The sequence below is a fragment of the Solanum lycopersicum genome, chromosome 9 (assembly GCF_036512215.1).
Source record: "Solanum lycopersicum chromosome 9, SLM_r2.1".
NCBI lineage: Eukaryota > Viridiplantae > Streptophyta > Magnoliopsida > Solanales > Solanaceae > Solanum > Solanum lycopersicum.
The window spans coordinates 68,534,971-68,551,422 of NC_090808.1; the positions used below are offsets into that span (position 1 = coordinate 68,534,971).

General features: G+C 34.1%; 1 protein-coding gene across 2 annotated transcripts; it reads right to left on the minus strand.

Annotated features, from left to right (window-relative positions):
- Nucleotides 1–1,972: 1,972 nt before the first annotated feature.
- On the minus strand, nt 1,973–15,122 carry LOC101245292 (uncharacterized). 2 transcript variants are annotated; one of them, XM_069289088.1, is made up of 19 exons: nt 14,187–15,065; nt 13,492–13,602; nt 13,325–13,381; nt 13,133–13,209; nt 12,863–12,925; nt 12,674–12,773; nt 11,585–11,658; nt 10,867–10,967; nt 10,674–10,777; nt 9,936–9,989; nt 9,781–9,836; nt 9,655–9,693; nt 8,516–8,654; nt 8,131–8,315; nt 7,702–7,769; nt 7,539–7,611; nt 6,377–6,438; nt 4,312–5,491; nt 1,973–2,697 (listed from the first exon to the last, which is right to left on the minus strand). In XM_069289088.1, exons 6-19 carry the CDS (start codon nt 12,689–12,691, stop codon nt 2,448–2,450), a joined length of 2,403 nt encoding a protein of 800 aa, XP_069145189.1. In that variant the 5' UTR covers nt 12,692–12,773; nt 12,863–12,925; nt 13,133–13,209; nt 13,325–13,381; nt 13,492–13,602; nt 14,187–15,065; the 3' UTR covers nt 1,973–2,447. The 2 variants fall into 2 exon arrangements, with proteins under 2 accessions (XP_069145189.1, XP_010326825.1); XM_010328523.4 differs by lacking the exon at nt 12,863–12,925 and having other exon boundaries at nt 14,187–15,122.
- Between the last annotated feature and the right edge of the window lie 1,330 nt (nt 15,123–16,452).

Consider the following 16,452-nt stretch of genomic DNA (forward strand, 5'->3'; position numbering starts at 1 on the left):
TGTAAATTATAGTGCTAATTCATACAGATCTAAAACATAACATCAATTAGTTATAATTATTTATATGAATCTTTTCTTTTCTTTTTTTAATCGTATTTTATTTTTAACTAAGTCTATATTAATATCAAATTTTATAGATTTATTGAGATCACTTTTAACTATATTTATTATAATAATTTTTTTTAGAAAAAATATCAAGTAATTCGTATTTTGAATAAATATCTCACAAATACAATGAAGTAGTAAAGTACAACTTCTCTATCAATTAGTTTATGGTTTGATATTAGTTGTTGCCTTAATTATTGTTTGAAAATAAATATGTCATTATCACAAGTATAATATATAGTTATTTATTGAGATTTTGGTTGAAGATTATGCTTAGCCAACACAAAAAGCTGGATGGTATTATTTTTTCATTTTTCCTGTTTCGCATCGAGTTAAAAATCTGTATTAAAATTTTAATTAAATTTAAATCGTATAATGCAAAATCGATTTGAGGTTGATACATTCTCCATATCCAAGACTTGTTAAAATAAAACATGTACTAAAGCGTTGCGCACTATCATATATATATATTTGTTATTTGAATCGAGGATCTTAAGAAAATAATATATCTATCTCTCTACTTTCACGTGATAGGATACAACTTTATTTGATTTCACCGAATATGTTATTATTACAGTATTATTCTAAAAGATTCTTTTTTAAATGGAATGACGATCTCTCTACGATAGGATACAAAGTTTATATACACTCTATTCGATTTCACAGAATATGTTATTATTACAGTATTATTCTAAATTATTTTTTAAAAAAAATGGTATGACGATCTCCCATTCGTCATGTTTGATGCATATAAAAGTAGTCTTGTGTTGAAACTATAGAAAGAAACGAAAATGAATAGAGAATTATAGGACAAATTCATATGTATAGCTAAAGCCTAAATGATCTTTATAAACTATATATAATATAATGAAAATATTTTTAAGATAATAACCTATTTTTGGAGGGGTTCAAAATTAATGTAAAGTTATAATAAGACAATATTTCATTTTCATAATTATGGTACTAACCAATCATGAAAGATTTGAGTATTGATAGTGGTGAAGGTGGACCATAACTAATAAATTTATTTTTTTCTAAAAGGAAGAAGTTTTAATGTTTGATTTTGATTCTAATTTGCAATATATTATATGGTTACTTGCCCTACATAATGAAAGACACTAATAATTTGCCCTATTCGATGAAATTTCACGAGGTGAAATCATCTGAAGACGATAAAATGTAGACGTACTTTATCATGATCTCATAATTATAAAAAGATTATTTTTGAAAGATCTTCTACTTAAGTATATCAAATTCAAATAATAATTGAAGAAAGCATAAATTTATTTTTTAGATTCGTTCCGTTAATTTCTTTAAGTTTTGATTTTCTAATATTTATATTTCTTGTTTGTAGACAAAGTCAAGATGATTATTTGCATGATATGATAGGTGATTCACCTTGAATTTATACATTTGTTAATAGAAAGAAAACAAAGATACTTCAATAGTATTGTCTTGTCTTTATCCACCGCTATGATTTATTATGTTTAGATTATCATACTATTTCACATAGTAATCTTTCTTTAAGTCTGGATCCTAAAGGTACAAAATATTGACAATAACTTCAAAACGATAAATGAATTTTTTTTTAAACCAAAACGACAAATCATGACGAAATAGCAATTTTTTCGATCGAAAAAAGTAAAATCTGTATTCATTCCATCCTCATGGTTCGGAGAGCACTTGTTGGGTGAAATATTTTTTGGTTGCTAAATGTTACGGCCTAAATGCTGAACTATTGACCCTACTTGTTCGGATGGGTGTTCCTCCCGTAAGATCTGCATACACTCCACTCCACCCTACCGCAAAGACACCACTTAGTAGCATTCGCGGAATATGTGTTGTATCAATAACTCATTAAAAGGTGTTAACTACAATCAGAGAAATCATTAATTAGAACAAAATTGTGCTCTATGAACAGAAATATTTCAGTTCCATACTAATAACATCCTATACAAACTGATTTTCTTGCAGATTGACTACACCAAACTTGAGGACCTGTCTCAACCCCACGTCCATTTCGCACCGTTTCAGCTCAAAATTATAAAGAACTTAGTTTCACTAGTATACCAATGCACCCAGATATTACATGGATCTTGTAATATACACGCATACACATCAGAGATGTGTACTTACAAAGTTGAGACTCATCGATAAAGAACCACCAGATTATCATACCAGCTTTCGTCATTATATCTCTGTCAAGTCAAGTACTGCAGATCTCTTTATAGCCCTTTTTGTCAAGACATTAGCCAGACAGCGACTTTTCACTGTCTCCCCTAGACGCGGAAGGAAGGAATGAATTTCTACAAAAGGTTAAAACCTATGAACTGAAATGACTCTTAGCAAGAACAGCTGAAGATAGAATTGTTAAAACATTTTGCTTTTTTGACTATTTTCTGGACACCTGTCTCCTGAGGTGTGTGGGGTTTCACTTGAATTCTGTCCATTATATTGACCTTAGGGGCATCAAGGATTGTCTTAGGCATCGATAATGCCCATTGCATGCCCCAAATTGAGAGAGGCCTCATATATATCAGAGATCGAAAATGTCCATCAGTAGTCCAACCTTCGGGTGTTTGAAATGAGTATCTGCATGATAAACGGAAAGATGAAGACACACAAGAAACCCAAAGAGACAAAATTCTACTGCTATCTTCTATGTTGGCAAGTTAATCAAGACGCAAACCAAAAATGCATATGCTTGAACTGGGTGAGAAGTGCTTGAAGTAACGTAGATAACATAAAATGGATTTTCTTTTATCTTCAACATAATAGTTCCACCATTTATGGGATACACACTTTTATTTGACTAAAGATGCGATGAAAATGCTGCTAGTCCAGCGCTACACCAATTGACCGTGTCCGTATTTGTTTTTAAACTTTTCAAATCTTTTATGGAAGGACCAACAATTCATCAACAAGGAAATGCAGGAGGCAAAACATTACTAAGTATATAAAGTAAGACTATAGCAATTGCAAGAAATAAATAAATAAATAAGGAAACTTCATTTCTAAATCTAAAACAACAAGAAGTCACTTGATGTGAATATTGATCTAGAAGAAGAATGGGCATATACAAGTAAGATGTCCTGCCTAGCCTTCTTTATTTATGTTTACTGCTCTGTTAATGTTGCTCCCTTTTCTAAAAAGAATAACCGAGAAACACCCTGCAAGTTAGATGCGTAGATCCAGTAGGCCAACGGTTTGAAACTCAAGGCCGTATAGGCCCACACTTTTACGCACACCCACCTATACATCAGGCTTCAGACACCTAGCATGTTTCGAACTCATGATGCTCTACCTACACATCTATGTTTCTTCCTCGCCATTGAACCCAAACGGCTCTACTAACTCTGCTCTCTTTTATTTACTTCTTGTTTGATAATGCTTACTGCTACTCAATTCTTACAACGTATGCTCCATTTCTAGTCCCCTATACCTTTATGTTTCTCCTCTGTATTTTATGGTCTCTGCTAAACTTTTTTTCTTCTTGGTCTCCCTATATTTTTTGAAAAAAAGAACTGTTGGGACTTCTTCAAGGGACAGTGGTGGACAGATGCAGGATTCAATTATACAAGGCTATCAATTAAAGAAAGCACTTTCGGTACGGCACACTCCATATAATTTGTTGGTGATGAGGTATCCGAGATTTGAACTTCTTTCCATTGAATGGATAACTCTGTGCATGCCTTAGAAGGTTATGCTCATCGTGTTGGTAATTTTTACAAGATCGGATAAAATGCAGCATAGTTTTTTCTATTTATGTAACAAATTACTTGATATGTTATGGATACATAAAAAGAAATTATACTGTTCTATATCAAGATAACATGGTATGCGTTACCAAATCATGAAATTATGTTTTATGTGATCACTTTCTAACTATCAGTGTGTCCTCTAGGCTCTAGCTATACTTTTTAAGCAAATTATGTTACAGTACTTATCACTTCTTGAAGCAGTGTCTCCTATGCTTCAAACATTTAGGTGTTCAAGTCCTGATGTCATGTTGATAAACAAGGATCTTACAGAACGTGATTGTTTTCAGGGAATTGCCTAATTTTTACTCGTATATCATCCAGCTATTTATAAATACAAAACGTGATTGTTTTCGGGGAATTGCCTAATTTTTACTTGTATATCGTCCAGCTATTAATAAGGCAAAGTTCACTAAATGATGCAAGGGAAAAATGACAAGTGACGTACCCATAGCCATCCTCTGACCAGCCTGCGGTGAATATGCCTTCAGCTGTATTGAATGCCTGTTCCTCCATACCAGCATGAAGCATGGTGGCAGCCACACCATATGTGACACCAGTCCATATCTCACGAGATTGCATGCAAGTATCATCCACCTTTCCATTTGGATGCATTCCATTTACTGCACCCATTCTGCCTCCACGAACTTTCATGACATTGAAGTCGTAAATCTTTTGAAGAGTACTCTTGATCTTTACAGCATCAAAGAGATCAGGCAAGCCAGAAGATGCCATATACCACTGACCAGCTAGCTGATCAGCCTGGATTGACTTACTGTTACTACTAGAACCACTGTCATAGTTAAAATATGAGCCATTCCATAATTTTTCCTCATATACTGTCTTGGCTTTTATCAATTTGCCTTTGCATTTTTCTGCAAAGGCATAGTCGCCCACGTGCATGGCCATCGCAGCTGCAGCTTGAAGAGCAGCAAGCCATAAACCACCACAGTAAGCACTTATTCCATGAACTGTCCATGTATCATATGTTTGATCAGGGAAACCATCATTTTCAATTAGACAATCATTGTCATGATCAAATTGATCCATATACTCAATTGCAGCACATACAGAAGGCCAGACGTCTGTAGCAAAGGAAAAATCTCCAGTTGCAGCAAAGTCCCTATAGACCTGAAGCACAAATTTTGGATTGAGGTCCTTCCATTTACTAGTATCATGTATGTTATAGGCATTCATTTCGTGCCAAGGATCATGCATTCCAAGATCATGAGGAATAGCGCCCCTGGGCTTCCGTATTCCCCAATTACCCTCTGCCAGAAACTTCACTTTTCTCCCATCTTCACATAAGACGGCTTTGGCAAATTCCCGCTGAATGCTGAGCTCAATTTTAGGAAATAAAGCAAGAAGCGCAAACGAGGCATAGAAGTGCACATCATATGTACACCACATAATATATTCTACTCCTTCCAAGTATAGAAACCTACCCACATCATCACTGTCAGTACTTGACCCTGATAACTTATCAGAACTTGACAACTGGATGTCTTCCCCATAACCATTATATGCAGTCTGCTCCACTTGTACACCCTTTTTAATCGATTTAACTTTAGTTACTTCCGGTCTCGCTGTTCTGGTACTAACCGAGTCTGAAGAAGGAACACCAGAGTCTACAAAAGTGAGGGTAAAGAAAAAATCACCATCGTGATTTAAAGGATTTAAAAAGAATAACCCACTCTTTGTTCCTAGAGCAACATGTTGGACAGGTAGTATGTCAGTCAACAAATGAGTGATAACACCCAACTCTCTCACAGGTAGAGCTTGTATTTGAGATATCTGAATTCAGCTGAGTACAATAACAGTGACATTTTAAGCACAGAGGTGTATACAAGATTTTGAGATGATGAGTGCACTATTACGAAAAGGTGGATCTAAGATATAAATTTGATCGGTATAATATTTAGGCTCTCATCACTGAAAACAATTGAAATTTTAAAATTGTAAGTCCAAAATTATGTTTATCTATCCAAACCACTTAGAGAGGCGTTACCCAATTTTAGAAAGGAAAATGAAACAAGATTAAATAAAAGATTCAAATTTCTAGTCTCACCACCCAATCATCATCGCATGCTATTATATGATGCTTCAAGTGTGGGTACACACATCTATATTAAATATTTATTTAAAAAATACAACACTACTATATATGATTCCAGGAGGGGAGCATGGGTTCACGTGAACCCGGTGCCCCCCTCCTAGATACGCCTCTGTTTAAGGACAGCATATGATGCTGCAGACTTATAGAATAATGTCATTCGGGGTGTTCAACAAAAAAAAAAAAAAGAGAGAACAGAAGAAGCAATCACATGTCTTCCCTCAACCCACAATAACTAATAATCACCTGTGTTGGATAGAAAACGCACCCCAATCATCCATTCAGTTCCAATAGGTGTTTTAAGTGGAAAAATGAGAGGTTTGATATAGCACTTACAGTTTAGGTATCATTCAGGAATTTAAGACAATAGCAAGTGTAGAATGAATGAAAAGATGAATACCAATCCAAACTGTTCCACCAGCCACCAGAAAATATAGCTCGTTAAACAGCGTAAACTTGTACCTGTAAATATCAGAGTTTTAACACCTCAACACTCACACCAGACAACATACATTCACCTCTCACATGAGACATGCATATTTTGACCGCTGTGTGAATAGAGCGTATACAACTGTAATGTTAAAAGAAATACAGTGAAACACAAACTCTGTAGATAGCCCAAAAACAAACAAGTAGCCAATAGCTAGAAGAAAGAGTGAAAAGAACAGTACAAAAGAAAGAGAACAACAACTATGCTGCCAAGCTAGTAGGTGTCGGCTATACAAATCCTCACTAATCACGTTTCTCCATTTAAACTCATCTGAGGCCACTAATATACGAATAAAATAAGTAGTACTAGAAAAAAAGTCCTATACACTGAAGGCTAAAGAAGTCGCAACAAGTTTGGGACTTGACGTAAATGCACTAACATGACAAAGAACATTCTCAACTGATTGGTATCGCCTACATTTTTTTTCTTCCCTTGCGCTACTTTCGCTAATTCTGCATGAGATGCCAAGAGGAAAAAGTAACTACTTTCAAATCATTATTACATCCACTTCATGTTCAGAAAAAAAATAAGAAGAAAAAACAGGTGACATCGGTTCTCCCTCAATATGCTTCATCTGTCCCATTCCATGTCTGACCATACAAATGACATGTATCAAAATCAAATACTAACATTATGGTCAATATAGTATGCCCTAGCATGCATTTTTTGAATCTCCCTCTGAACTTCACGTACTCTGCTTGACGTCAAGATAACACTGATGAACAACTTGTTCTGTAGTTTATATATGCATCATAAGATGTTGGACGACATTAGTTACGCACAATATAATTGCTTCATGGACAGCTGATATGTGGGAAGTTGAACCTTCCACTAGAAGGAACACAGAGAGAAAGGAGTAGATACATATTGTGTGACAAAATCTTGGTAGGTGAACTCTATACATAATTGGATGTACGAAGTGTTGGTAAGTCCTACAGATCTAATCGCAAAAAGTTGTGTGTTAACTTTATGTTAACCTTCCTTTCTCAAATTATTCTCATGCTCATAATGATAACTAACACAAAAAAGCATAATGCTATTATTACAATTGCAAAACTCTATCAATACTTACCATTCCGGTAGCTTATTATCATTAAGGATAGGATTTTGCCATTTTTCAATTTCTTCTTCCCACAACTTATAATCTGATCAATGTAAAAGAACAGTAATGCCAACAATTAGTAAGTACAACTAAGAAAACAAACAGGAATCTAAGAAGAACAGAAGACACTCACTTGTCAATGAATGATGAACCAAATCTACAGCAGCCCTTTCTGAGGTTCCATAAAACCTTGTGTACCGCCTGTAACAAACCCCCACACCCAAGAGAAGGAAAGTAAAAGAAAGAAAAGAATAAGACGAGCATCCTCTAACAGATACTTTTGAGGAATACTTAATACCTTGACAAATTTGACTATATAGCTTGACAAACTCCTGATATAATGAGGATGGACATTTTTTACTTGTTGCCTATTCAACTCCTTATGTTATTACGTTTTTGAGGATAAGGGGACAGGTAAACATTGTACTGACCACATTATGATCAAGTTCTTAGACAAGGTAAAATTGCATTAGTCACAAAGAACCTAAATTTTAACAATATGAGACCACAATCGAGTGTACGTCCAACTTCCAAGAAGAGTAACCCATGCATGAGATCTTACCTATAGTATGACTTCCCTTTCATGAATTTAACTTGAGGAGATGACCAAGCAACAGCGAATGCCACGGTACATTTTCCATGTGGTTCAACCCATGCAGCTGCAGAAACAGCAGCACAATGTGTGTCCCCAGGTGATGATGGCATGCTTGGTCCTTTGCTGGAGTTCTCTCGATCAAAGTGCCCATCCTTAAAAAAAGTTAAGGTAGCCATGAGAACATTGTATAGTGCCCAAAAAGAACTCCTGCCTCAGAAATTTTACCCCATATGGACTGATGCAGGACTGGTCTCCAGACAGATAAAAAGTAAGCATGATAATGGACCATCAAATCAAGGTTAAATAATGCACCGGGAAGTCTCAACTATCAGAATATAGTTTAAGCAATTACCTGCACCATTTTACCCCACATATCCTTTGCTGTTACACAGCTACCCTCAGTCAGGCCGAAACAGGGTAAAACAGTTACACTGACATTCTGAGTTTCGCATGCAGCTACAGCGAAAGTAACAGGAGGATTTTCTTTTGTCCTGCAGTCCAGCCAACGACATATCTATCAGAACGACACTCAAAATTTCAAATCATAGATATGGGTCCACAAAAGAGAAAACAAAACCTCAACCATGATGATGGAATAAAAGACTTTTCCCTTTTGCAATGACCATGGATGTCATTATCCCAAGAAGGACACTTTAAAGAAAGGTCAATAACAGTTACTAGCAGTTAATACATGTTAGAATTTTGAATCTAGTCTTCTCCTCAACTAAAAGCAACTCCCGAACGTCAAAAGCAGAAAGGCAGATAATCACACTAGTACAACATAATATGCAATATCAAGCAGTAGCTTGCTAAAATCAGAAAGAAAATATAAGCTTGTCCTCTTAACCTTTTGCACTACTCAAAGTTCAGTCTGGTACGGATTTATTGATAAAACTGTACACAGACATCCACTTGCCGCTTTGAGCTCAAGTCACGTGCTTCAAGCCTCACAGAGGATGAATGCCTCATTAAAGCAAGTGTTCAAATGAGAAATCTTTTTAAGTCTCTTGTATCTCATATGGTAAGAGGAAAATAGTCTAATCCAAAGGTAATAACATTCTCTAATGGTCAAAAGTTTGTACATTAAAAGAAAAATAATGGATGATTATACTGTAATGACTGAAAAATTAAGGCCTGTCCCTTACTGTTTTAACAGCCGCTATTCAGTTTTAGAGAAGGAAACAGCAAAGACTGAAGAATTGAGAGCCCAGATATATAAAGATACTTTGACTGTGCTATGAACATATTCTCCAATGTAATGCTAGATTATTTGTTTACTTGACTAATCTAATCGTAAGTATTCAAGAGGAAAGACATATTTAGTGTCTCTGGAAGTTGTTTATAACTGTTAACCTCTACAGATACACAATTTTCTTTTTCACTTATCCAGTGACAGCCTTCCCTTGACTTCCACCAACTACAAAACTGAAAATACCGAGGAACATCTGCAAACCAACCGTCATATCTAGCTAATAAGGTTTGATGACTTGCTTGTGATGTAGGAGTACGCCAGAGACTCCATCTTCACCTCTGTCAAAAGGAAGATAAAGAGTTGGAAACCAACGGCAAAACCGCAAGTCTATGGAAGATGATTGAGATTGAATGATAAACACTCACATAAATGGTTCGTTCACGTGATCTCCTGATAGGTGTGAGACACCACCAATTGAATTCTGTACAAAACAAATTATTGTGACTAAATATTGAATAACCCCATGGTTTTTTACTGAAGGGGGCAAAATAGCAACAATCCGAAGAGCGGAGCCACTAACCGTCCATGTAAAAAGAAGGCTAACTTGTGCTCTTTCCTTCCCAGTGTTCCTCAACTGCCAAAGAGACAAAAGGAAAGATGCTAATAAGCACACACAAGAGGAGCCGTTAATCAAGTCCCTTGGATCGAGCTTAATGCTGATCATATTAGGTAAATATCACTTCATTGATTTCCAAATGACTTCCGACTCTATACATTGAGTTGAGCATGTCTGCATGTTAAATTTTATGGATTCTAAAAATGTCAAGAAACAGTAACAAATATGTTCACTTTTCCTTAAATAACATTATAGACTCTCTTGCCAAGAGAAACAGTTACTGGTGAATGAAGAACACACAAATAATGATTATGGCTTTCATAATCTGAGCATTGAAAACAGCTCTTAGAAAATATTGATACACATAAACCATTTTTTTAATGAAAATCTGTGTGAATCGTTCACATGACTTCTGGTTCCACCACAATACAAGATCTTCATAAATGATAGCTCGTACTGCAAAGTTGAATTTAGCACTACAGTTGTCTTTCAATTTAAAATGATGCAATAGATGTATGAATTATATTACCGGGAAAAGGGAAATCATGCATCATTAGAATGACATTTTTTTTCTCTAAAAAAAAAGACATTTTTTTTATGAATTCATTAAATGACAGTTCTTCATTAGATCAAAGTATCACATTGTTCAAGAGAACGAGAAGCAGAATTTGAAAGGTCATCTAGCAGAACAAGTATGCATACTGTGTAAACAAAAACTGATGTAGGAAGACTGCTCTCGCTGTAGTCATGTGGGATGAACGGTGATATTTGACGACAAGAAACTTTCAGTTCTGGATCTGGTTCACCTAAATATGAAACATAAATCAAAATGCCATCTATAGAAACTCAAGTCAACATATCAGATAAATTAATACTTCAGATAATAAGTACATACCATCATATACTGTCCAAGCCCGAGGAAAGAGTGCATGATATGTAGAATGCTGTCCACTTAGATTCCAGCCCCATGATGATATACCATGATCACTAGCCTTCCTATAAGATGGACATCACAGACATGAGAATCTTTAGTTTTTACATTCTCTCCTTTTTCTATTCTCTCTTATGTAAATAGAATTCATGTATCAAGTCGAGGTGTATTGGAATGATTTTAACAAGAGAAGCTCATTTACTTCATCATGAATAAATCAATTCACACCTCATTTAAAAACAGTAGACCTCCTGTACACATTAGCAAAAAAAGTCACTGGAACTCAACATAACCATACCACCAGTTATTTTTGAATCAGTCGTGTATGAATAGTAGTAACAGAATGGCATCAAAAGGTACTTTTTTCTTTCGTTTTTCTCTCTTTCAGACAAATTTCAGCAAGTTGGTTGTCCATCAGCTATTGAACTTCCTCTTATTTCGACAGGAGACTCAATTTTTTATTTTTTAATTCCACGGATCTACTGATGTGGCTAATGTATGCAAGAAATGGAGAAAATATATTAGAAATGGAAGCAAGATGGATGTTAAGGAACATCCCTACTCCACCCCACCCCACCCTATCCCATCTCCACCCCGAAAAAATAATTTATAATAATGAAAGAAGAAATCTACTATCAGTTGGCATGGAATTGAAAAACTCTTCAGAAACTTAGTTCCTTACCCTAGCCCTTCATGTTCTCCCGGAGATAAAACGGATGCATACTTTTTGTTTCCTCCGTCCCGAGATATGAATATCTGCATTATTAAAGAAGAATCATGATAAACTAAGCATTACCATCATTTATCCAAGACAAAAGGAATCATGATAACTTAACTGCTTTAGTCACACATTCAACACCTTTAGTCACACATTCAACACAACAGTCTTCCCAAGGAACATATCACAAGCCTTGTTACAACTATATGCTTGAAAGCTTATCGAGATACAAAACTTAACTCTATCAAATGCATATACCCGTTCTATAAAACCAACTGGATTAGCTCGACCCAACTCACAAATCCGTCTCAGTTGTTCAATTCAAAGACCCCCAATGGCATGCCCTAATTCCGTTTAAAGGACGGGCATTTTTTTAATCCTAAAACTAAAGTTAATGGCAAGTGGGATCCAATAGGTGGAAGGACGCCTTTGAAAAGTCATTTCTAATATGTCAAGGGCATTTCTGACTCTTTCTTGTTTAATTGTCATCAGATAACCCATTTGTTCTCTTTTCTTGGTTGATTTTTCTAATGAGGTAAGTTATTTGGTGACGGGAAGTATTAACCCAAACTTTCAAGACTACTCATGAAAAGAGTTAAATATTCTTTCAAAAGAATGATCATAAACACTATCTTTTTCCTGTAACCAAGAAATCAGTTGTATTAAAAATTGAGACATCGTGTATGATGGCTCCATCCAACTAACCTTCTCCACTGCAATACAAGATTTAGTTCTACTGGCATTGCACTAATAAAGTACGCCTACCGCACATCCCATGTTTGTAACTTTGCTACTGAACCAATGCCCAAGGGTTAAAACATGATATACATGTGTACAGAACCTATGAAGAAATGACATTTTTTGTTGCATGGTAAGTATGCTTCATCTTAGATCCAGAGTTTCTGATTGTTTACTATGAAAAGAAAAAGATAAAAGTGGCACGACTGTAGCTCACACTCATTGTTCCTCATTCGTAAAAAGAAGAAAACAGCATCATATTATCCAAATAAAGATATTTACTGAAAGATATAGAGTTGAAGGAACGAGCATTACTGAGAACTGATTGGACATGATTGGAGAAGTCTCACATGTTCCAGGAAGAATCTGAAAGTGCTTAAACTCGCCTCTAAAACCTCTGGATATGCTGCCGCTCCTGTGATATTATAGGTTTGATACCTCATCAGATCAATAAAAAGAATTCCAATATGCTAGTTAGTAACACAGAGATTAGTTAGAGGAAACCTATGTATTATTTTCTGCAGGGTTCAGTTATTCATTCATGTATTAGTTATTTCATCATCTATCCTGCAAAACATAATGCATAGACTCTCTTATAACTTACTCATGTATTAGTTATGCGGATTTCTAAATTACAAACCAAACATTGTATTAGGTGTGTTGAATTTTATACATACCAAAAGAATACTACCAAACATATTATCACTTATGCAAGATTTGATACATGAACAATTTAGCTCTTAACAAACTACCAAACGACCCGTATACACTTACCCCATCCCTCCAAGTGGAACACCCTGAGATGCTGATGGTTTGCAGCGTTCTCGTGTAAAGGGATCAATTGGAGCTCTCTGCACATGTAAGAAAATGGTAAGACCTTGCTTAAATCCCTTAACTTACAAAACTAGTTCTAAGCATAAATTTATTCTTGCGTTACAATGAATGAGATGAGATTGAGAAAGTTACCCTTCCATAGGACGCTTCTTCCCTTACATATGACCATAACCGTATACCAAGCCGAACCTAAAATATGAAAAAATAAACAAAGATTACAAGACAAAACAACAAGTCAAAATCGAGGAGAATATTCCAATCTGACAATGGTGCTAAAAGCCTAGCAAAGACTTGCTTACCATTTTTATTGCCTCTGTGAATGTGACACTAAATTCTTTTAACTTGCTAGCACGGCTGTTTAGTTTCCTTCTCCAAGCTTGAGATGGTGGTGCAGCACTATCAAAATCAAACTGCAGCAAGCAAATACAAGCGAGATCATAACACTATAAAAGAATTGAACATCACAAAAGTGAAATATCCCAGTGGAGGCAAAAAGCACTAGATGATTTATTCTCCCTCTTCAATCCTTTGTGGACACCACAATTACCCAAAAAAAACACTAACTTATGAAAAACAAAAGAAACTTAAGGATAGAAAAATGGAGTTATGCTTGCAGAGTTGCAGGACCAACATCAAGACATCAAAAGAAAAAATGATTCAGTTCATTACAACTTCAGACATCCTTAACAACATTTTCCTTGAGCCAAGGGTTTATCGAAAACAACCTCTCTATCTCTATCTTCTCTGAGATAGAGGTAAGGTCTGTGTACACTATACCATTTCCGGACCTTATTTGTGGGATCATACCAGGTATGTTTTTATTGTTGTTCTTAGGTAAGACTTTTTGCTTTTGAAAGTCAGCAAATATTCAACAAGCATATTCAACTGGTCCCATACATTTTCCCCATGACATAAAACAACAAAACTAAGTTCATTACAAACAAAATAACAGAACTCAAGTAGTAAGATAACAACAATCAAGATAACAACTTACCAATTGCAAAGTTGCTTTAGTTATGTACTCCTCAGGTGGCCATGAGTTCTTCCTATAATGAAACAAAGTACCACTCACCATTTTATTCCAACTCTATAGACCTCTCACCACCCCCTTTAACCACTCAAAATCCAATCTTTCTCCAATCAAAAGACCCTCAAAACCATTAACCAAATCCCCATATACACAAAACACCAAAATCTCTCGTCTCTCTCTTCAACAGAACACCAAACAGTCCCTTAACCCCAAAAAAGCAGGAAAAAAAAAACTTTAGTTCAATTCTCCCACCACCCTTTAACCACTCAAAATCCAATCTTTCTCCAATCAAAAGACCCTCAAAACCATTTACCAAATCCCCACATACACAAAACACCAAAATCTATTCTCTCCCTCTCTTCAGCAGAACACCAAACAGTGCCTTAACCCAAAAAAAGAGTGGGTTCAATTCTCCCACCAATCTCCTCTTTCAACTACTACACTACAAAACTTAGATCAAACTCACTTTGATCCCAAATCTCAAACAGAGCAAACACAAAAACCAAAACTTGGGTATTATAAAGATTGGATTTTTTTTTACCCAAAATCCAATTTTGACAATATATCAAAAGAAATAACCAAAGAATACTTTCTGGGGGTTTCAATTCTTGGGTTTTATTGTATTCTTTTTCTATATATACCCTCTCCTCCTCTTCTTTTGGCTGGTTTTTGTTGAAAAAAGTGTTGAGTATTGAGAGGATCCAACACCTGTAAACCAGAAATTCTGCAACTGTATCAAACAGTTGCCAAGTGTATCATCAAAGTAACATATATTTGGGTCTTCTTGTTATGTAAAATGTGTATATTATGTAATGCTCTTATTACACTTTTTTGTTGATATGTGTAGAGAGAGAGAGGAGAGAAGAGATGATTGCAGAAAAAGAAAGTTAAATTCAGAATTTTTAATTGTACAAGATAGTGATGTGATATAAAAAAATAATTTTTTTTTAATTCGATATTCAATATTTTTTATTAATTTAGATTTGTATTGTTTATGATTTTATTAAAAAGAAAATATTTCCTACGAAGAACATTACTGTATATCTAAAATACAATTCTAAAAAGTCTATGTATATCTAAAACACGATTCTAATAAGTCTATATAAGTGTTTTCTGCGAACGACATTACTATATCTAAAACTAAGCCCTAAAAAGTCTATATAAGTGTTTTCTACGAACTGATATTCCTATAGTTAAAATTCGCCCTTAAAAAGTCTAAAATAAGTGTTTATTAGAAACGACTTTTCTATATATGAAACTTCATATTCATTTATTAAAAAAAGTTGATTTTGTGATGGCCGTAAAATCTCTTTTTAAAAAGGTCTAAATAATTTAAAGTCAATTATCAATCAAAACTATTATTAATATTATTATGAAAATAAGTATTGATAAACATTTATTTTGAGAAAAAAAAGAGAAAAAGATGAAGTTAATATCCTCTTTTAGGTTCAATTAGCATCATCAAATAATGATAAAGATAACACTCGTCACATCTAAATTTAGGTTATTAATGACATATGAAAATTGTAAAAGTAGCTAACTAGAGAATAAATATTCTCATTATATGATGTGATAGGCAATATTAAAATTTAAATTTATGATAACTAAAGGCAATATTAATTTTTATAAATTTTAATTTAGGTCATAAAAAGTAATTAATCGATCAAATTAAATGAATATCAATAGTTAAATTGAGATATAAAAGTTATTCTTACGTATGAAATTCGTTATTAAAAATTATAATTAATTTAAAGTATCTTTAATCTATTTAAAATACAACTTATTTTATTCAAATAAATAAATAATCATATTGTAATATAATTAAGTCACCTAAAAGATTCTAGAATTCAAATAGATGTCTTTTAATAAAACAACTTCATTTGTGTTCTAGAATACTTAACCATGGAGAATAATAAAGAGACAATTGATTTATTTATTTATTGAAAAAATACGCTTATCAATTAGAAAATATTTTTAATTTTATAAAATTAACAAGTATATTCAAATACTTTTTTTTTATTGGAATCAAGTAAAATATTTAAAAATATTTTTTTAAAAAGTAGAAAGTGGGACCCATAATGATGAATATTATATGCCAATCAAGATTGAAGGAGTAATTAATTAGAAAGAAAATAGTTGGCCAAAAGTACTTTTGACAATGAACGGCCATCCATTTTGAACACACAATTTTAATTTTAAACACTAATTTATTATTAGAAAATTAATTTTA